This window comes from Pan paniscus, chromosome 9 (genome assembly GCF_029289425.2).
Source record: "Pan paniscus chromosome 9, NHGRI_mPanPan1-v2.0_pri, whole genome shotgun sequence".
Classification (NCBI taxonomy): Eukaryota; Metazoa; Chordata; class Mammalia; order Primates; family Hominidae; genus Pan; species Pan paniscus.
Window position 1 is genome coordinate 62,082,460 of NC_073258.2, and position 20,911 is coordinate 62,103,370.

Below are 20,911 nucleotides of genomic sequence, written 5' to 3' on the forward strand. Positions count from 1 at the left end.
ACAAATGCCTGGGATTTTATTGCTGATCAAAGTGGATTCCAGAGGGAAGGTGAGCTGAAAAGAGGGGGATGGGACAGGCCGGTATGTAGTCTTCCCTTGAAGTCCAGCTATCTCCAGCCAGATTCGTCTCAGAAGTTACGCCTTAAGCTGTCCCTCTGAAGACAAGCTGCTTCTCTCTGACATCCAGCCATGGTCGTCCCCTCATCCAGCTGCTTCTCCTCTCTGCCAGATGAGTCTGGGGTCTTTCTAGGCACAGGATGAGGCAGGGCAGAGCCATGGGTGGCTTAGGAAAAGGCAACATTGAACTGGAAAAACATGGATAGAAGTTCTCACTTTGGGCCATGGTTTCAGGCTTTTTGGCTTGAGGGTGGGGTTTCACCAGGGACCCGCTCTTTTCTACCTAGCATTTATCTGCCTCCTGTCCCTATGCACTGCCTTTGTGGCAGAAAAAGGAGAGTGGGAGTTGGTTCCTCTCTTTCTCCAAAATTCTGAGCTAACATTTGGGAGCCGTCTACAGTATTCAGGTATGAATTTTCTCTCTGGGGGAGCGCATTCGTTTTCCTAGAGCAGTGTGCTTTTAATTGCTCCTTTAATACCTTTCTCTTTAGTGCCTTTTTAGCGCGAAAAGTGTATGGGAAGACTAGGTGCTCGTTAGCGGCTCGGTTAGAACTACATTGCCCACAATGCCCCAGGGAACATTTGTAGCTCGAGAACTACATTACCCAAAATGCCGAGTGGTGGCAAGAGGAGGATTAGCTTCCACTCCGATTTCAAAGATCCAGTTTACCCACTCTACAGCCCAGATATAGTCACTTATTTCCCCTTTCCAGCCAGAGACTTCCGTTCCCTGCTGGAACTTCCGATCCCATTCTTCTCTCGGTGGGAATGCTTGTGGGGGTAAAAAGAAACGCAATAGATAAAGCGGGGCGCATGCGCTCCCGGCACAGGCTTCGATTGTGAGGAAGGCCGGCTAGTCTCCGAGCTCATCCCGCCTTGCGCATGCGGAGAAGGTAAACCAACGCCCCGAGTTGAGGCGCGGGTTTGGTGGCGCGTTTCAGCGAAGTCGCACGTGAAGGATAGCAGTGGCCTGAGAAAGGTGAGTGCGGGCCGAGGTCGGAATGCGGGGCAGCGCACGGGAAGGGGAGACAGCAGCCGCTGCAGGCGGTACCAGGCGGAGCCGCGAGGCCTGGGGAGTCCGAGTGGGGAGGGGTCCGCGCGCCCAGCGGGCGAAACAAACCGGGGACCCGGATCCTCGTTGCTATGCAACCGGGGGCGTCGTTTCCAGGCAACCCGGGAGGCGCACGTTTCCGGGGAGAAGAGGGTTGCGGCGAGGTTCCGAGGTCCGGCAGAGGTGGAGCGGCTCCCGGGCATGGGGACCAGGCCAGCGCCAAGCCCGAGCCCCCGAACCCCGGCCCACGGCCCAGCCTCCTGCAGCCTCGGCTCGAGCCCTTCGGGGGGCCCCAAACTCATGGGTCGCGCCACGTTCCTTGCCAGCGACGCTACCCCTCAGCGCTTGGCAGGGGACGCGCCGTTCGAAATAGCACATGCCACTGACACCCTGTCTCCGGGAGGCTGCGCCCTGGTTAGGGCGCGGAGCGGCAGGGAAGCTGCCCCTTTGCCGTCGCCCTGCCCCCAAACAGTTGCTGGGCAGCAGCTGTCAGGGGTTTAGTGGGAGCTGCCCCCAACCTGCCAGGGCGCTGACTTCATTCTCTGCAGTGTTTAGGACCTTCCTTTAGACTCAGCTGTGCTTCTCGTGTGGCTGCTGTATATTTGGATCTACTATTAAAATAACCTCCCTCCTCACCTCTCCATGGCTTTCTCGTTCGACCCTCACGGTTTCTTGGCAGGTTGCTAATATTCATTTAATAAACATTTATTAGTCATCTTTCCTACTAGGCGCTGGGGATTCCAACATGTCAAGTCTAACCGGGAGTCGCTCGGTCTACTGGGGAAGGCAGGTTGATAAACTGCTAAATTATGCTACGATATATAGTCAGTGGTAATGTGTGTGCTGCAACATTTCTATAGATGTTTAGTTTACAAAGCGCTTGCTGCAGAAATATCTTAACTCCTTACAGCAACTCTTCACCTGGCTTCACTCCCTTTTACGTTTGTGGAGACTGCAACTCAGGCAGGTTAAGTAACAGGCGTAAGGTAGTAGCTTCTAGTCCGTGGCACACTTGAGCCTGGGACGGAAGTCAGGGGTCCTTTGTACACTGCTGCACTTTTGAAGCTTTGCTTAGACTTTTCCCTGAGCTGCTGGCTATGCATCCGAAATTCCTGGGGAGTTTTGCAAAACAAAGGGCTGAGTCCCTCTCTGGAAGAGTCTGAGTGAGTAGCCCTGGGTGGGGCAGACGTCCTTGTTTAACAGGCTGCACAGGCAGTTCCGATGGGCAGCCAAAGTTGAGAACCGCCGCTCCTTAGGGGCAGCTATAAGCAGCGGCGGGACAGTCAGAGCCGGTAGAGGGCACTTTTTGCCGCCCCTCCTGCCACCTGGCGATTCATAGCATGAAATGAAACTAACAAAAGGAAAGAGAAGAGGAGGAAGGAGCCTTGATTGGGAAGGGGGGGGGCGCGAAATGCCCCATCCTACCCTTGTAGCAAACCACAGCTAAACATAAGCAGTGGCGCCTTCTCACTAACACAATAAGTAAAGCTGTTTCCCCAGCCAGGCTGGGCTCTCCAGACCCACCTGAGCAATATTGCAGCTGCCGAACAGAAGTGGCAGCTTTTGTCTCCCACCTTTTGCTGTCCTCTCATACCTCTTGGTACAAAACCATGGCCTGTAAGCCCAGAAGGCAGATGGTCTCCTGGTATGTGTTCCCTCGGAGGAGTCTGGATGTCCTTCCACTTTGAGCTTGTTGGTGAACTTCAGCTCCATGAGGGCAGGGACTATGTCCACTATCAAGGCAGCATGCGGGTATGGGACAAGCAAAAAGGCAAGATTGAGATCCTGGGTACTGGAGTCAAGTCCCAGCTCTGCTGTGTGATCTTGGATAAGTCACTCACCCTCTCTAAGCCATACTTTTCTGAGTAAGATGAAGAGGGTAATAATACCTTAAAAGATTGTTGTTAGAGTTAAATGAAGTGATGAAACAATAAGCACTCTGTGAATTATAAAGCACCACACAAAAATTATTATAACATATGTATATGTATAGATATGTATAACATTTGTATTATTATGAGTTGTTAATTGAGTGCCTATTATTTGTCTGAGGCCAGGCATTGCAGAAGGTGAAGAAGTTTTAAGACATGCTTCCTCCTCTCAGAGGCTGAGACTGTTTCCATGCCTTTAGTAAAACTATTTGATTAGGCCAAAGTGAGGAGGCCTAATAGCAGTGAGTCCATACTGCCTGAGATTCACCTGGAAAAAAATGAGAAGGAATCCTATTAAAGAAAACAATTTGAAAAAGCAGACCAGCCAGCCAATCTCTGCACTCATTATCTCTAAAGGATACACTACACAATCCTGTTAGGTTTGGTATCTGGTGCACTTCAGAACATCAGTCTGCATGACGATGCCAGCCTCACTGCAGAGGGCTTATTTCAAGGTCTCCTAACTCCCCTTAACTGGGGCAGACAGCCACTGGAGAGTTGGGGCTGGCACAGAACAAGGCAGGCTGCTGTGGGAGGAGCAGCTTATGGCACCCTGACCTCCTAGGGCTGAGGAAACGATATTTGATCCCTCCTGGTGGAGGTCCTTGGATAAAGGATCCAACCCAAGATAGCAACGCTGCTCTTTTAAGTCCCCAACATGGTTATGACCCAGATAGCTCAGGAACTCACCTGTGCTTTCCTCATCTGTGACCACTGGCAGGCAGGAACCATCTGGTTCTTGATTTGTGCCAAAGACAGTAGAAGGCTTTCCCAGCCTGAGGGCCTTCTACATGAATTGCATGTTTTTCAGCCTTGCTTGACCCTCCAGGCTTCTGGAAGGGCTTAGAGCAGCTGTTTCTGGACCAAAAAGTACCCTAAATGTAGTATTTTTAGAACCCTTTCCTAGACTCTCCTCCTTCCCTCTAAGCAAGACTAGGACATCATTCTCTTCCTTCTCCATCCCTCATGGCTCTGGATTTATTGTCAACTCCCTGAGTGCCTGTGTAACTGCAAAAAGTTCAAAAACCTGACTGCTCCTACCTCAGGGGCATGGCTTAGCCTCTGATCATCAGGTCTGAATCATGAAAACTCCTGGAGCTACAGGTTCATTTCTGAACCTGGAGGGGAACAGGGAATTTGCTGGCGCTGTCTGACATTTCTCAAGCACAGTGGCAAGTAGAAGTTGAACTTGTGTACTTTTTCTTGGCTGATCCTTACCTGCTTCAATGAGTTGGCACTTGTTGGGTCTTAACTTGTCTGTGGCATTGTGTTACAAGACCAGAGCACAAAGCACAAAGTTGTTAGGTAATTTTCACCAGTAATTCACTGAGATGATTGGTAGATGCCAAGTTTATTTTAACTCATGAATAATCTGTTGTGTGACTTTTTTTTTTAAGCGTCTTGCTCTCTTGCCCAGGATAGGATACAGTGGCATGATCATAGCTCACTGCAGCCGTGACCTCCTGGGCTCAAGTGATCCTCCCCCCTCAGCCTCCCAAATAGCTGGGAGTACAGGCACGCACCACCACACCTGACTAATTTATTTATTTATATTTATTTTGTAGAGACAGGGTCTCCTATGTTGCCCAGGCTGCTCCCAAACTCCTGGGCTCAAGCAATCCTCCCACCTCGGCCTCCCAAAGTGTTGGGATTACAGGAATGAGCCACTGTGCCTGGCCTGTATGACTTTCTAAATCACTTCTGAGACTTAGTTGGAGACAGTACAGCAGAGTTGTTGTGTGTGAGGGGTCCAATGTCAGAAGTACCTGCATTCAAATGCTGATTTCCCCAGTTAATACTTAACCTGCCTCAATTACTTCAGTAAAATGGGGGATAATAGCAACACCTACCCGATGGGCTGTTGTGACAGTTAAATGAGCGAGGTGGTGCATGGCAAGACCTAGCTGAATGTTAGCTTTTTATTAATAGTATTTCTTTAAAGGTTGTTCATTATACCCTTGCTCACTGTCCTCGTCCATTTTCTGCTTGCTATAACAGAATACCACTGCCTGCGTAGTTTATAATGAACAGAAATTCATTAGGGTCACATTTCCAGAGGCTGGGAAGTCTAAGGGCATGGCGCTGGCATCTGGCAAGGGTCATCCTATGGCAGAAGGCAGAACCCAGCACATGAGACAGAGACAGGAAATCAGGCCAAAGTCATCCTTTTTATCAGGAGCTGCATTCCTGGGATAACTAATCCACTCCCAAGATAACGGCATTAATCCATTCATGAGGGCTGAACCCTCATAACCTAATCACCTCTTAAAGGTCCCACCTTTTAATACCATCATCATGGCAATTAAATTTCTTTCTTTTTTTTTTTTTTTGGTGGAGAAGGGGTCAAACTATTTTGCTGAGGGGAATGGGGTGTCAAAGAAGTACTTAGGACCATGAGATCCAACATCCTTGGCTGGACTGGGAGCTCCCAGGCTCTGCAGGAGGTGCAAGAACAGTTAAATTTCAACATGAGTTTTGCTCTTCAAACCATAGCACCTCCATTAGGGGTAGGGAGGTGAGGTCACTCTGTATCAGTGGTTCTCAACTTCATGCAGTGGAACTGCCTAGGGAGCTTTTGCAGATCCAAGGCTAGGCCACACCCAGACAATGATATCAGAACCTCTGGGCTGGGGACACAGACATCAGTACTTGGGAAGCTTCCAGGTGATTCCAGTGAGCAGCCATGGTTGAGACCCACAGTATAACTTGACTCCTAATGAAGATGGGTGGAAGCAGAAGCTTGGGTTCAAATCCTGGCCTTTCTGTGTAGCCCAGTGACCATGGGAAAATGCTTAACTTCTGAGTCGCAGTTTCTTCTCGTCTGTACCAGTAGGGGCAAGGAGGATAAAAGCCACCTCACATGATGGTCCTGCAGAGAAGGTGACATATGTGCAGTTATTCTTGTTTGAGCACATAACTGAGCACTTTCTTTATACCATTATATGGCAGTAATCCTACTTGTGTGCTATTTTTAAGTTGTTTTTTATACCAGCTGTATCTTAAGTAGATTATAAGCTCCTTGGGACTTATAGAGTCTTATAATACTTTTATGCCTATAGCACCTAAGATACAGGGACAGGCCTTCAGATTTTTAGAACTGGCACAAACCTTAGAGAGATCTTCTCGCCAACTCTAAAGTGTTGAATAATACTTGCTGGTTAATTAATATGCAAGTGGTAAAGAATGTGAAAGAGGAACCTGTGAGTCAGATGGTTGTGCCCAGCTTCAGTTGGAAGTCCCAGTCCTTCCTCTCCCAGCTAACAGCACTTTCTTTCCAGGGTTAGTTTGGTGCTTGCTTGGGGTAGGGGTGGAGAAGGATGTTGGGATAATCAGAGCTGAGAGGGTGAGTGTGTCTACCATGGCACTCAGCTCACACTGTGCTTCTCTCCTGGCAGACCCAGTCATGGCAGCCTCCAGCATCAGTTCACCATGGGGAAAGCATGTGTTCAAAGCCATCCTGATGGTCCTAGTGGCCCTTATCCTCCTCCACTCAGCATTGGCCCAGTCCCATCGAGACTTTGCACCACCAGGCCAACAGAAGAGAGAAGCCCCAGTTGATGTCTTGACCCAGATAGGTCGATCTGTGCGAGGGACACTGGATGCCTGGATTGGGCCAGAGACCATGCACCTGGTGTCAGAGGTAAGGAAGGTAGTCCCTGTGTGACTACACACATTAAGGAAAAATAAAAGAAGAAAGGTTGGTAATGGCCACCTCATCTTAGTTCCACATCCTCTCTGGTGCAGAGAGCCCCAAATTCCACAAAAAGAAGCCACACAGCACTTGTCTTTGAATTCCTCGTTATTTGATTCCTGTCCTAGGGCCTTTTAGCTCCACCCCTATCCTTTCCTGGCTCCTGCCCTTTCCTTGCCAGAAAGGCTGGGAAATGAGCCATCTTTATAAGCCCATGTTACTGGGTGACTGTAGAGTCTCACTTTGGTCTAAATCTGACCTAGAATCTCGAAATGGCAAAATATCAAGTCCTGAATCCATTCCTTCACCTGCAGAAGTGGGTTGAGCTTATTGGGAGCCTAAGGCAGGGTTATCTTTTTTACCTGGTGGCATCCCAAGCATGGTATCACATACTTTTGATAGGCTGGACTGAAGGGCTGAGACAATCATTTATTAAATCCATAATATAGTATAGTTGATAGACTCCTTTTTCACTGGAACATCCTATCCCTTTACAGATGTTCTCCACGCACCTTCATGACTCCCTGGACAGCTAGCAGGCCTCCAGTTTTATAGGGTGACTACTAAAAGTATTTGATTGTCTCCGTCATTCACACACAAGTACACCTACTACTCCCTCCAAAGTATCCCAGCAAAGCAGTTAAATTATGTCCCAGATGCCCTAGTTTCCAGTTCAGGAAGGAGAGACAGCCTGTTGGCCATCCCTGTAGACTAGAAGGTGGATGTGGAAGGGACCCCTCAGCCAGGCCCAAGGCCCCTACCCTCTGACCCAGGCCTGTCACCACTGGGTGAGAAACAGGTCTGAGACATTCCTGCAGTTCTTGCCTGGACAGTGGTGATCAGGCGTGAAGGCGAGGACCGTTGTTCATTATGAACTCATCTCGCTCCGTGCTCTTTCCACAGTCTTCGTCCCAAGTGTTGTGGGCCATCTCATCAGCCATTTCTGTGGCCTTCTTTGCTCTGTCTGGGATCGCCGCACAGCTGCTGAATGCCTTGGGACTAGCTGGTGAGTGTTCGAGCGCTGGGTAGTCAGCCAGAGCTTTGCCTGTACTTTCCTACTTGTGGGAGTTCATCTTTGTCAGGGTCTAGCCTTTTCCCCAAGCTGCTTAACCCTTCCCAGGATTCTGCAGAGACATGGCCAAAGAGCAAGCCAAGAACTACCATGGCCAGGTGTGGTGGCTCCCGCCTGTAATCCCAGCACTTTGGGAGGTCAAGGCAGGAGGGTCACTTGAGGCCAGAAGTTTGAGACCAGCCTGGGCAATATAATGAGACCTCGTCTCTATAAAAAATTAGCGAAGCATGGTGGCGTGTGTCTGTTGTCCCAGCTACTTGGGAGCTGAGGTGGGAGGATCGCTTGAGCCCAGGAGGTAGAGGTTGCAGTGAGCCGGGATCACGCCACTGCACTCCAGCCTCGGCGATGGAGCAAAACCCTGTCCCACACAGACCCCCTAAAAAAGAACTTCCGCCACCACGTGCCAGTTGTTCACTTCCTATCAGGCATCGTGCTGAGCTGTAGTATCTCATTTAATTGCCAGCCACAGTACAGGGAGGCAGTAGAATTGTTCCCATTTAGTAAATGAAACTGCAGCTCAACAGAAGCAAGTAATCTACTCCAGGCCTCACAGCCAGCAAGAAACAGAGCTGAGATTCCAACCCATATCACTCTGAGTCTGCGAGAACAGCTTATTCCTTTGCAATGTGCCTAGCACCTCCCACCCTTTTAGCTCTTGCCCCGCTCTCCCCTCACCACTTCTCCAGGTTGGCTGACTCTGTGACTCTCTTGGCTTCCAGGTGATTACCTCGCCCAGGGCCTGAAGCTCAGCCCTGGCCAGGTCCAGACCTTCCTGCTGTGGGGAGCAGGGGCCCTGGTCGTCTACTGGCTGCTGTCTCTGCTCCTCGGCTTGGTCTTGGCCTTGCTGGGGCGGATCCTGTGGGGCCTGAAGCTTGTCATCTTCCTGGCCGGCTTCGTGGCCCTGATGAGGTCGGTGCCCGACCCTTCCACCCGGGCCCTGCTACTCCTGGGCTTGCTGATCCTCTACGCCCTGCTGAGCCGGCTCACTGGCTCCCGAGCCTCTGGGGCCCAACTCGAGGCCAAGGTGCGAGGGCTGGAACGCCAGGTGGAGGAGCTGCGCTGGCGCCAGAGGCGAGCGGCCAAGGGGGCCCGCAGTGTGGAGGAGGAGTGAGCCGGATGCCCCACACACCGCCAGTGTCATACCAAAGAGCTGAGCTGCTTCGGGGCCATGCAGCCCTCCTGCCAGCCCCCTGCCCTTTTCTTGCCCTGTCTCTGAACCTTCAGAACATTGATCCTTGCCGCAGCCCCACTAGCCAAGAGAAACAGAGAAAGACCATTCCTCCTGCCTGTCCTTGCGGCCCTGTCTTCTGAGGTTCTCTGTCTGGGGTTGGCTCTCTTAACCCTTTCTCTGCTCCCAGCCTGCCTCACCAGGGAAGGTTGGAGGGGCCTCCCTCTGGCTTCTGCATCTGTGCCAGCAAACATCACTGCCGTTGGTCTCTCATGACTTAACTGGCTTCCCTCTGCTGCTGCCTTGGCTTCCTCCTAATGCTCGTGCTCTCCTGTCCTTCTGAAGTTGCTCCTTGGCCAAATCTCCAGCTCCCTTCTTGTTTTCCTCATCCTCCTACCCTGTACTCCCACCAAACCATGGTCCTTTAAGGCACGCTCCTGTCCTCCTCATTGCCCAGCAGTAGGGAGGGGCAGGGGTAAGGGGACCTGAGGATAAAGGGTGGGGAAACAGGGTCCCCTGAGGCCTGTGGGGGCTGCAGGGGAGGAGGATGTACCTTGTGTCTCTTTCAAGTGCCTTAATCCGAGCCAGCAGGGCCTTCTGCTTGCCTGCTGCCATACTGTATGTAGGAAAGTGCTCTGTGGCTGCTTTGTGGCAAGAAAAGAGCAGTCACTCTCAGAATCTTGATTCCCCATCAGCCAAAGCAAAAGATGGCTGCTGCTTTGTAGGCATGTGCCTGCAAGTGGGACCTTGCTGGGCATTATATGCCCTGTGGGGGTTTCAGAGACCCTGAAAGAGGAGGGAGGACCTGCCTCCTTGTCTGCACAACTGCATGCACTTCTCTCCCCATCGCTCCACAACCTGAAACCAAGAAGGAGTTGCTGACCAGCGCCCACCCCGGCAGCCCGGGAGGAACACAGGCAGCTCCTTTCCCTTCACGTGGTCTGCAGAGAGCAGGGTGAGCTGCCAGCTGCCCCTCTCCACCAGGGTACCCTGTCTTGGTGGTTAGGGCCACTTTTCCTTTGAGGCTGTAGTGGAGGTGGATGTCCTTCTCTGCCAGGCTTGGCACATGATGTGAAGAATAAATGCCCAATTCTTACTGTTCAGGTTTGATGTGGAATCACAGCTGCAGTGATATATATTTTTTATCAGTGCTTGGTTGGTTTTAAATAAAGTGCACGCTATTTTATTATCTTGTTCTGAATAAAATGTATTTACTCCAAGTCTGGATTGCTTCCATGTCTCCTCTACTGCTAAACCCATTTCTGTAGTGCAGCTCCGCCTCCCAATTTCTCCCTGTGGGGGCAGTGTGAAGCTGGCAGAGGGGAGAGCTGAAAAGGCAGGCTGGTACCAGGTACCCTTCCCTCCAGGAGCACAAGGAATTAGGAAAGCGTGCCCCCATTACAAAACGTAGGAACGACCGGCACTGCTGGAAATGCGTGTGCTTGCTGGGCAGAGGGGTCACCCCTTCCCTGCAGTGTGCTGAGGTGGGTGGGCAGCCTGGAGAAGACTTGCCTGCCCTCCCTTTCACCACCCACCTGAGGACTTTCCTGTGCCAAGGTTTCCAGTCGGCGCACAGGCTGGACCAATTTTGCGGAGGGCCTCAGACATAATTTTTTCTTTGTAAGCTGCCCAGGGCATGAGAGTGTGCAGCTGGGGCCCCTGCTCTGGGCCTCTCCCCAAACTGCCTGGTAGGCAACACTGGGTCAGGACCCTTGAGGCTGGCCTTCCCTCGGGAATGTTGGGCAACCCTCAACCCTCCTAAGCTCTGCAGGACGCTCCCCAGGTGGAGCTGGTCAAGAGACTAGAGCTGCCTGCACCTAGAGCCCTTCCTCCACGGCGGTGGCCTATCTCTGTCAGGGCAGGCTCAGGTGGTTGGCATCTGGCCCCGTTTGACCCCCTCCCTCCTTTCCTGTCCCTGCAGCTCCCGTCCCATGTGTCCCTGAATTCTGGTTCTGATTCAGGTGTCAGATGCCTTCACAAGTGAGCTGCTTGTGGGGGTGGGTGAGGCAGAGAAAGTGGCTTTTTCTTCCCTGATCAGAAGCTTCCGTGAGGGAGCCACACAGAACTCACCGAGTCCCTCCTGGCAGAGGCGGCCGTCCTCTGTTGCTTCCAGAGACGTGGCCCTCTTCCCGACCTCGGTCGCCTGAGCGCGCAGGGGTTGGGGATCCGTAGGGCACTAGGACCCGGCGGGGCGGAGGGGGCAGCCCATGTGCTGCGATTCGCTCCCTCCCACCCCACTGCTCCCGCTCCATTGTCTGGGAATTGCAGCCGCGGGGCGGGCGGCGGCGGCGGCGGCGGCCGGGACCCAGCGGGCCAGGTGGGGCCGGCGTGGAGTGGGTGCGGGAGATGCCGTGCGGGACTGGGGCCACCTGAGCCGCCCGCCTCGTCCCCGCCTTCTGTGGGAAGGATGTGCGCGCGGATGGCCGGTCGCACGGCAGCGGGCCCTCGGGGGCCCTACGGCCCCTGGCTCTGCCTCCTGGTGGCCCTCGCCCTGGACGTCGTGAGAGGTCAGCGGGAGGGGAGGGCCGGGGCGAGGGGCGACCGGGCCCGGCCGAGTGGGAGCGAGTGATGCCCGGGAGCCACCAACCTTTGGGTTCTCGGACTGAACCCTGAGCGGGGTCGCCCCGCAGCGCCCTGAAGGTCGGAGAGTTCTTGCCCTCGGGAACCTGCCCCCAGCCACTCGCCCCTAAGGCTTCCTTCACCTTGCACGACCCGGCAACTCCTTCCTGACCCGGGGCAGCCCGGCGCAGGGGCTTCCCCGTCCCGCACCTTCTGCGAGGGACCCCTCAGCCCGGGCATCGAACCCGGCGGCCCCGGTCCCGGGCGCACTAGCGTCATCCCCACTCCCTCACTGTGGTCTGTAGCGCTGCACCCTCCTAGCCTCCTTCCGCCGCCACCAACCCACCCCCCTCGGGAGTGGAAAGCAGCCCCTTTGCCTGGGACCTGCAACAGACGCAAGCCCTCCCTCCCCCTTCCCCCAGGGCTCCCTGACCTTGGCGTCTCCAGGGATGGCCGCATCCTTGCCTTCCAGAACCTTTGAGAGGATTCCTGTCACTGCGGGCAGCAACTTCCCTGTGCTTCGGGGTGGGGGTCGGACTCCCTTGGCCTGGGCTAGCAGGGCTGTGGCTGCAAGGCAAAGGATGCCACAGAAGACAGAGGGACAGTGAAACATTCTCTGCCCTCCCCACCGAAAGAGCCGAGCGCTGGGTGATGGGAGTCCGTGGGAGTCAGGCTAAGAGCATCTTGTAATTATGGAGGCAATGGAGTAGGAGGCGAACCTGAAGCCAGTGGCTGCCCCAGAGAGCAGTGGTCACTTGTTACGCTTGGGGCAGGGGGCAGGGAGAGCCTCTCAGTCATATGCTCCTTGGTGGGGAGGGCCAGGAAGGAGGTTGAAACCAATTCCCCCACCCCCACCCACAGTCCAGCTGGGGGGCTGAGAGGGAGCTAGCTGTGGGGTTGCTTTCAGCCACCTGCTCCCCATCCCGAGGGAAGCCATGGGAGTCCTAATAGAGAGAGGAGGAAAACCTTGTCAAATCCATTATGCAGCAGCAATAATGCCTGCTCCCTCCAGACAGCACTCCACAGTTTACACAGCCCTGTCCTGTCCACAGTGCCACCTAATGCTCCTGCCCCTTTTACAAGTGAGGAAACAGGCTTCAAAATGTTAATGCCTGACCCAAGTTTCATCAATTTAAATTCAGGTCTCCAGGATCCCAGGAAATCCTCTCTAGGGAGCGCTTCCTAGTTTGGGGGAATTCCAGGATGAGCAAGACAGGGTCCCTTGTTGATAGGAAGATTACTAATTCAGAGGAGGCACCCAGGGTTGCAAAAGACAGGAGACTGGTGGGAAGGTGAGTAACCAAGGAGGGCTTCCTTCAGAAGGAGGCAGTATTCACTCATGGCCCTGAATGAGGAGGGAGGTGCCACCGGGCAGAGCAGAGGAGAGGAGGTGTGCTCCAGGGCATGAAGCCTGCAGGGTGCACCGTGGCAGTGGAGAGTGGAGAGAGAAGTGGCAGGTGGAGACGCCGGATGGTCTAGTGGCTAATACCTGGGATCAACCCCCAGCTCCTTCACTCTCCAGCTGTGGAACCACAGGCAAATACCTTAACCTCTAGGCCTCATTTTCTACATCCACAAAATGGGATTCATCATAATAGAACCTGGTTCACAGAATTATTACAAAGACTCAAAGAGTTCATACACATAGAGTATTTAAATTCTCACCTGCATATAGCATTCACAAAATGCTAATTATTATTATTAGTGCTCATAGTTAGAGCAAACCAATATGGCTTAGTGCTCCTTTGTCCTTCTGATGATTGACTATTTTGACTGTCTTCCCCAGGCTCCTGGTCCCCACCCCACCCCCAGGGCAAGCAAGTGCCTTCACAGACCTCTTCAGCACCTTCCGCGCCCGCCCATCCCACACTTGCACTCGATACCAGTCGGTTCAGGGAAGAAGGGAGCAAGCTTGGAAAGACGGTGCAGGTTGCCATGGCAATGATGGGGGAGGAGGGGTGGATGCCCAGCAGAGCCTGGCCAAGGATTCAGGGCAGAGAAAGCTCACTTCATTACCATCTTTTACTACACTGGCCCAGTCTGCTGACGGTTGCACCCCAGAAGTGCCTTGGTATCAGAGGCGAGTAGATGGAGGGCAGGAGTTGGGGAAAAGGAGACATTGAGAAGGCTGTTGGCGAGAAGAAGGCCAAGGTCTGTGGAAAGTAGAAGGAATAGCTGGGAAGCATCCAGTCCTGGACTCAGATTCGAATCCTGGCTTTGCTACATACTACCTGTGTGAGGCTCTTTAAGCCTCAGTGACCTCATCTGTGAAATGGTGGTGAGAGGGGAAGGGACATTTACAGCCCTTTTCTCCCTCCCTTGCCCACAACTACTGTGCCCCAGCATGGCACCCGGGTCAGCCCCTGCCAGCTCTGGAGCTGTCATCATCTCTCCCTCTTATGCCTCTTCAGTGGACTGTGGCCAGGCTCCCCTGGACCCTGTCTACCTGCCGGCAGCCCTGGAGCTCCTAGACGCCCCTGAGCACTTCCGTGTGCAGCAGGTGGGCCACTACCCACCTGCCAACTCCTCTCTGAGCTCCCGATCTGAGACCTTTCTGCTCCTACAGCCCTGGCCCAGGGCCCAGCCACTTCTCCGGGCCTCCTACCCACCTTTTGCCACTCAGCAGGTAAGGAGGGGGCACCGGGGACTCTCAGGCTAACAGGACTCAGAGCCTGAGGTCTGCTGGGTACGGCTTGGGAGCCTTCCCCAGCCCCGGCTGTGCTCCCCATATTCCAGAGGGGGAAACTGAGGCCCATAAAGGTTCTCTTCTGCCAAGCTGGGATCCCATCTTCCTAGATCTTCCCCTCCCAAGCTCCTCTTTTGTTAAGCCCTCTCATTCTCCCTCCAGGTGGTCCCCCCTCGAGTCACTGAGCCCCACCAACGGCCAGTCCCATGGGACGTGCGGGCCGTTTCAGTGGAAGCGGCTGTGACTCCAGCAGAGCCCCACGCCCGGGTTCTCTTCCACCTCAAAGGGCAGGATTGGCCACCAGGGTCTGGCAGCCTGCCCTGTGCCCGGCTCCATGCCACACACCCTGCAGGCACTGCTCACCAAGCCTGCCGCTTCCAGGTGAGTAGACAGGCCCCACCTAGGCTGGTCCTGCTGCAGCTGCGTCAGCCAGGTGGTGGGCCCGCGGCAGAGAGGAAACCCCCACTCCTGGGAAGCACGGGGGTTGTGGACCACCCGACTCCATTTCTGCCCCCACTAGCTTTCAGTGCTGTGAAAAGGTTATTTAGGGCCCCAGAGGGAGTTCAGTCCTTGGTGTGTGACTTTGAGTAAGTAACTTAATCTCTCTGAGATTCAGTTTCCTCATCTGAAGAACGGGGTGTTAAGAATTCCTACCCCATCTGGAGTTGGAGTAAGGAACAAGTGAGATGAATGTAAGGATAGCTTACGGCAGAGTAATCAATCAGCCAGTGTGTTTGCATTATTAGTAGTGTTACTTTTATAATTGCTATTTCCACTATTTTGGAGTCTAGCACAGGAATCCATGGGAGAGGCGTCTCTTGAGCTTTAGGATTCTGAGAAGAAGACTGGATTCTAGGCAGGATAGTCCTGGGCTTGGTTAGGGTAAGACCCTGGGATTGGCTTACTTTGTAATGAGACCTATCCCAAGGGCTGAAGAGTGGTCTGCGGACATGCTCTGAAACCTAGACCTGGTTTGAAGCCCCAGCCAGATTGCTGGTTTGCTGTGACACTCAGGCTGTGTCTCTGGCCCATGCTGGGCCTCCCTTTCATGAGCCCCTCCAGCTCTGGGTTTCCTGCCATGGGTGCTGAGAATCCTGTTCCTCGCCCTGCACCCACCCCCATGCCAATTACTGCTGTCGTGTCTTCACAGCCATCCCTGGGCGCCTGCGTGGTGGAGCTGGAGCTTCCCTCGCACTGGTTCTCACAGGCCTCCACCACACGGGCCGAGCTGGCCTACACGCTTGAGCCTGCAGCTGAGGGCCCTGGGGGCTGTGGCTCCGGCGAGGAGAACGACCCTGGGGAGCAGGCCCTCCCAGTGGGGGGCGTGGAGCTGCGCCCAGCAGACCCCCCGCAGTACCAGGAGGTACCTCTGGACGAGGCTGTGACTCTGCGGGTGCCTGACATGCCAGTGCGGCCCGGCCAGCTCTTTAGTGCTACCCTCCTGCTTCGGCACAACTTCACAGCCAGCCTCCTGACCCTGCGGTGAGCACCAGGCCACGGGGATGGGTGAGGGTGGGAACCTCTGTGGGAAGACTAGGGACAGGTACCTGCTCCTCTTGGGGTCCTTGCTGGAATCCTTGACCTCTGCAAAACATGTGTTCACCAAACTCCTTCCAGGTAAAAAGCCATGACTGTGCTGGTAGGAGCCCACCATGGGCACAGCCCTGGAATTAGAGTCAGAAGTAGGAAGCTGCCCCTTCCCCTGGCACCTCCCTGAGATTCCTTTGTCCAATGGGGCTAACGGTCCACCTTCAGGGCAGCTGCAAGTCTCCAGGGAGGGGAACCCGCAAAGGGCTTAGAGACTGCAGTACCTAAGTGTGAGCTCTTGCTCCAGTGCTCCAGAGAGGGATATTTGCCCCAATCACGTTCACCTACATGCTGTCCCTCCTTGCCACCCTCGCCGTAGGACTCTAGCCTTTGGACAGAGCCTGCTCTTCCCCATAGGAAGGCCCTGATTCTTCGTGTCCTTTTCTGTAATAAGTTCCCCCAAAGCAGCCCCCACCCACCTACCCAGTTCACCCGGCAAGGGCTTGCAGAGTATGACTTGCTTCTGGAGTCCAGCGCAGGAATCCATGGGAGAGACATCTCTTAGGCTTTAAGATTCTGAGAAGCCTGAGTTCTAGGCAGGATAGTCCTGGGCTTGGTTAGGGTGAGGCACTGGGACTTGCTCACTTTGTAATGAGATCTTTCCTGAGGATCGAAGAGCGGTCTGTGGACATGCTTTGAAACCCAGACCTAGTTTCAAGCCCTGCCTGGGTTTGTGCATGTCCCGTCTCTGTGTCTCCCCATCTCCTACGCCCTCCTATGCTCACTCTTATTAAGCAGATCTTTCCTAGACACTTACAGCCTGCCAAGCCCTGTATCTTCACTCTGCAGATCCAAACACGAGCAAGGGCCAGTCCCTATCTGGCAGAAAGGGGCCCCCAGTGGTAGGGAAGGGAGCTGGATGGGCATGAATTGGATTAGAAGGCATGTGGGTGTGTAAGCACCGAGGGAGGTTTAAAGTGCGGTGGGAGCTCAGGTGAGTGGGTGCAGTAAGGGGGAAATTCATCCCACCACTGGAAAAGCTTTCTAAAGGAAATGGTCTGTGAGTTGTCGGAGGCTTAAAGCATCAGCAGGTAAAGTAAGAAAGGGCAGAGCAGGCTGAAGGCACAGACTGGGCAAAGGCTTGGAGTCACGAATGGGTGCCGTGTGTGTGGGAAACTTGTGTGTAGCTGAAGCAGAGAGTGCATGGAGAGATGTCACAACTGAAGTTAAGGCTGGACCAGACCCTGGAGGGCCCCCGAATGCCAGGCTAAGCTTTGACCTTATGGGCAGTGGGGAGGCATAAGTGGTCTTTGGGTGGGGGAGAGCTGTAAGGTGTGAGCTGCACTGAGGTGGGGTCCTTCTGGGTTGGAGGATGGTGAAGAGGAGATTCAGACTGGAGCCAGGGAGGTCAGATGGCTTTGGCCCCTTGTCTTTCCCCTTCAATCCAGCCCACAGTTCAGCATCCACCTTGCCAAACTGAGCCTATACTCTCTTCCCCAGGATCAAGGTGAAGAAGGGGCTGCATGTGACAGCCGCCCGCCCAGCCCAGCCCACACTCTGGACTGCCAAGCTGGACCGCTTCAAGGGCTCCAAGCATCACACCACCCTCATCACCTGCCACCGTGCTGGGCTCACAGAGCCAGATTCCAGGTGGGCAGTTTCCCTCCACCCAGGGGGCAAAGGAGGGAGGACTGGTTATAGAGTGCAGTTGAGCAGATTTGGAGGCTGCCATGCTGCCTCTAGATCCCCAGGTGAGCAGACCCAAGGACAGATTTTTTCAAGGAAGCAGCACAAAGCAGGCATAATCCATTCCTTCATTCATTCATTCGGCCACTATCTTCCCAGCCCCAGCCATGTGCCAGGCATAGCAAGTGTCTGTGAGTCTTATTCTAAGAGATGCCAACCAATCCTGTGCCCCAGGTAGAGCCCTCATAGCCACTACTCCATCCCCCTGCTTCCACCAAATGATCCTTTCTCTGGGCCATTCACATTCCCCCAAAAAGCCCAGCTGCAGTTCTGCAGTTGTGAACTCTTCTTATTCATGCCCTGAGCCTGGGTCAAGGCCATGGACTCAGTAGCCCCAGTTCAAATTCTGGTTCTGATGCTTCTGGGATGGGCAAAACCTTGGGCAAGCCAGTTAACATTCCCCTACCCAAGCCTCAGTTTCTTCACTTGTGAAATAGGAATAATAATGCATCCCTTAGCATTTTTGAAAATAAAATACAGTGCTGCATATCAGGCACCCAGGACGGTTCCCAGCACATAGGTTTTTGTTTGATCAAAGGAAGCTTATCATTCAGAGGGTCAAGTGTCTGGTCCTGGGACCTGGAAGTGAATCTCCCGCATGCCACCTCAGTGGCTGTGGAAAGCGGAAGTCTGGGGGAAGCGGGTCCGGGCAGGCAGGGGAGTGAGCCACCTTGCCAGGTGGGAGGTGGTTAAATGGCTTCATGGATCTTAGAGAGGCCAAGAGTGGGTCAGAGTTTGGGGTCTGGAGCGAGGATGCTTGGGTTTAGATCCCAGCCCTGCTACTTTTTGCTGTGTGGTCTTAAGTGAGCTACGTAACCTCTGTGCCTCAGTTTCCTCCTGTGTAAAATGGGGATAATCATGAATGCAGGAAGTGCTGAGGCCATGCCTGGCAGCTAGCAAGCATTTGGCTTCTCTGTCCCCTTTGGCCAGCAGTCCCCTTGAACTGTCTGAGTTCCTATGGGTGGACTTTGTGGTGGAGAATAGCACTGGTGGGGGCGTAGCGGTCACTCGCCCCGTCACGTGGCAGCTGGAGTACCCAGGCCAGGCCCCTGAAGCAGAGAAGGACAAAATGGTGTGGGAAATCCTGGTGTCTGAGCGGGACATCAGAGCCCTTATCCCACTGGCCAAGGTAAGGAGACCTCCATCTCTGCCCGGGAAGGCTGGAGGCCAAGTCCCAGGAGCCCCATGAGCTGAGGGGCCTGGGGCTGAGCCCCTCCTCCACCCCCAGGCTGAGGAGCTGGTGAATACAGCACCACTGACTGGAGTGCCCCAGCATGTCCCCGTGCGCCTTGTCACTGTGGACGGCGGGGGGGCCTTGGTGGAGGTGACAGAGCATGTCGGCTGCGAGTCTGCCAACACACAGGTCCTGCAGGTGAGTGGCAGGTGCCCAGCTCATGTGAGTCTGCATTTGTGTGGGCACAGTTACGCACGCACACCTTTCCTCCTTCCTCATGTGGGTCCCCAAGAGAACAGCTTCTTCTTGAGACGAGAAACCTCATGGGAGGAACCACAGCTTCAACTTCTTTTGTTCCAGCCACCTCTCTCCCGAGTCAAGTAACCCTAACAGCCCCCCGACCTTAGACACTTTCACGCTCATTATTGCACTGGCAAGTGCGCTGGCCTGAGAGAGTCGAGAGCACATACTCTGGGATCAGAAAGTTTTAGTCTGAAACACATCTTTGTTGTCAACCAGCTTTGTGATCATGGGCTGGTCTCTTAACCTCTCTGAGCCTCGTTACCTAAACTTTAAAATGGGAACATATCTTCGGGTTGTTGTAAGAATTAAAAGCACTTTAAGACAGTATTTAGCAGATAGCAGGGGCTGAAACAATGGCAGTTATTGCTGTTATAATATGATGTAATAATTATACAATGGTAAAAATTATTATTATTATTATTACTGGTGATTGTGAAGCGAAATAAAAGGGAGGGTGGTAGAGCAACTTCCTCTATCTTGAAGTTCTAAGAGGGGAAGCATGGAGTCTGCATGTATGCAAATCCCAGCCACCTGAAGGGAGAAGGTGCCTTTCCCCACTTGTGGTCCTTTGCTCAAATGTGTGTGGTTCCTGCTGGAGGGCCTTGGTGGGAGATCTGCTTTGTCCCACCTCTGCCTACCTGGCTGTAGCTGGTTGCCAGGTGGCTCCAAGAGCAATGTCAAAGGCCAGCATGAATAAGGAGCCAAAGTTTTGGGTTCACACCCCTGCTCTGCCAGGAGGAAGACTGGTATGCAATGGCCAGTTCCCCTGACTGAGCCCCAGGGAACCTCAAGGAATGGCCCCTACAGTAAAATCTTAAACAAAGAACAGGGCTTAACCAACAATCCTGCTGCAACATGCATTCCAGTGACACACAGAGCTGAACTCAGTGGGAGCCCGTCCTACGGCCTGAGGTCAGGGCTGCTCTCTTCTGGCCCATGCCTTTTTTTTTTTTTTTAAATCTATTTATTTTGAAACAGAGTCTCACTCTGTCCCCAGGCTGGAGTGCAATGGTACAGTCCGGCTCACTGCAGTCTCAGCTACCCAGGCTCAAGGGATCCTCCCACCTCAGCCTCCCCAGTAGCTAGGACTACAGGCATGTGCCACCACACCCAGCTGATTTATTGTATTTTTTGTAGAGAGGGAGTTTTGCCATGTTGCCCAGGCTGGTCTCAAACTCCTGGACTCAAGCGATCCACCCACCTCGGCCTCTCAGAGTGCTGGGACTACAGGCATGAGCCACCCACCGGGCCCAGCCTCACACCTGTCTTTAGTGGCTTAGCCCGCCCGCCTGCCCTCTGCCCTTCCATAGGTGTCTGAGGCCTGTGATGCCGTGTTCGTGGCTGGCAAGGAGAGCCGGGGCGCCCGTGGGGTGCGAGTGGACTTCTGGTGGCGCCGGCTCCGCGCCTCGCTGCGGCTGACCGTGTGGGCCCCGCTGCTACCGCTGCGTATCGAGCTCACCGACACCACCCTCGAGCAGGTCCGCGGCTGGAGGGTACCTGGCCCTGCTGAAGGGTGAGTGGAGGCCTGAGGAAGCTGGCAGGCCTTGGCGAGTCACACTGGGACGGAGAGGGCGCAGGGGACACAGCCATGGGCCCAAGTCGGGGTCAGAAAAACTGCCCTGTTGCTTGCAGTTCCTTCTGCCCACCTCCACCCTGGGCCGCCCAGCCAATGATCGCTTTCTGTGAAATTGCTGACCTCCGCATCCCTCTCCTCCTTCCCTGCCTCACTTCTCCGGTAGCACCCTCCACTTCCTAATCTACATCAGTACTGGTTAATGTTGCCTGTCCATCCTTTCCACGCTCCTCCCCCGAGAATGTCAGCCCCTTGAAGCCGCGGTCTGTCTATGCTGGTCGTACCCTCAGAGCCTAAGATGACACAGAGCTCA

At 54.0% G+C, this 20,911-nt stretch overlaps 2 protein-coding genes and 1 long non-coding RNA gene across 6 annotated transcripts in view; 2 read left to right on the forward strand and 1 right to left on the reverse strand.

Annotated features, from left to right (window-relative positions):
* On the reverse strand, positions 1-12,302 carry LOC117974929 (uncharacterized). The gene is made up of 3 exons (XR_004665102.3): positions 12,023-12,302; positions 723-5,968; positions 1-305 (listed from the first exon to the last, which is right to left on the reverse strand). It is a non-coding gene; the product is annotated as an uncharacterized LOC117974929 (long non-coding RNA).
* TMEM109 (transmembrane protein 109) lies at positions 725-10,250 on the forward strand. The gene is made up of 4 exons (XM_003826326.5): positions 725-1,096; positions 6,495-6,739; positions 7,694-7,796; positions 8,582-10,250. Exons 2-4 carry the CDS (start codon positions 6,503-6,505, stop codon positions 8,971-8,973), a joined length of 732 nt encoding a protein of 243 aa, XP_003826374.1. The 5' UTR covers positions 725-1,096; positions 6,495-6,502; the 3' UTR covers positions 8,974-10,250.
* Positions 11,266-20,911, forward strand: part of TMEM132A (transmembrane protein 132A) — a 12,688-nt gene continuing 3,042 nt past the window's right edge. Inside the window, exons 1-10 of one of the 4 annotated variants that reach the window (XM_034932709.3) lie at positions 11,278-11,537; positions 12,732-12,881; positions 13,376-13,518; positions 14,001-14,215; positions 14,438-14,656; positions 15,426-15,757; positions 17,303-17,452; positions 18,479-18,677; positions 18,777-18,920; positions 20,336-20,538. In XM_034932709.3, coding sequence (XP_034788600.3) covers positions 12,793-12,881; positions 13,376-13,518; positions 14,001-14,215; positions 14,438-14,656; positions 15,426-15,757; positions 17,303-17,452; positions 18,479-18,677; positions 18,777-18,920; positions 20,336-20,538 — 1,694 coding nt within the window. In that variant the 5' untranslated portion in view covers positions 11,278-11,537; positions 12,732-12,792. Of the gene's footprint in view, positions 11,538-12,731; positions 12,882-13,375; positions 13,519-14,000; positions 14,216-14,437; positions 14,657-15,425; positions 15,758-17,302; positions 17,453-18,478; positions 18,678-18,776; positions 18,921-20,335; positions 20,539-20,911 lie in introns of all 4 variants that reach the window. The other 3 variants (XM_034932710.3, XM_034932711.4, XM_034932712.4) reach the window with 3 other exon arrangements.

Bases quoted from the DNA above. Each gene is read 5' to 3' on its own strand.
- TMEM109 (XM_003826326.5), top strand. From the start codon at position 6,503: ATGGCAGCCTCCAGCATCAGTTCACCATGGGGAAAGCATGTGTTCAAA. The intron at 6,740-7,693 runs GTAAGGAAGGTA...CTCTTTCCACAG, and splicing joins CCATGCACCTGGTGTCAGAG to TCTTCGTCCCAAGTGTTGTG. The intron at 7,797-8,581 runs GTGAGTGTTCGA...CTTGGCTTCCAG, and splicing joins GAATGCCTTGGGACTAGCTG to GTGATTACCTCGCCCAGGGC.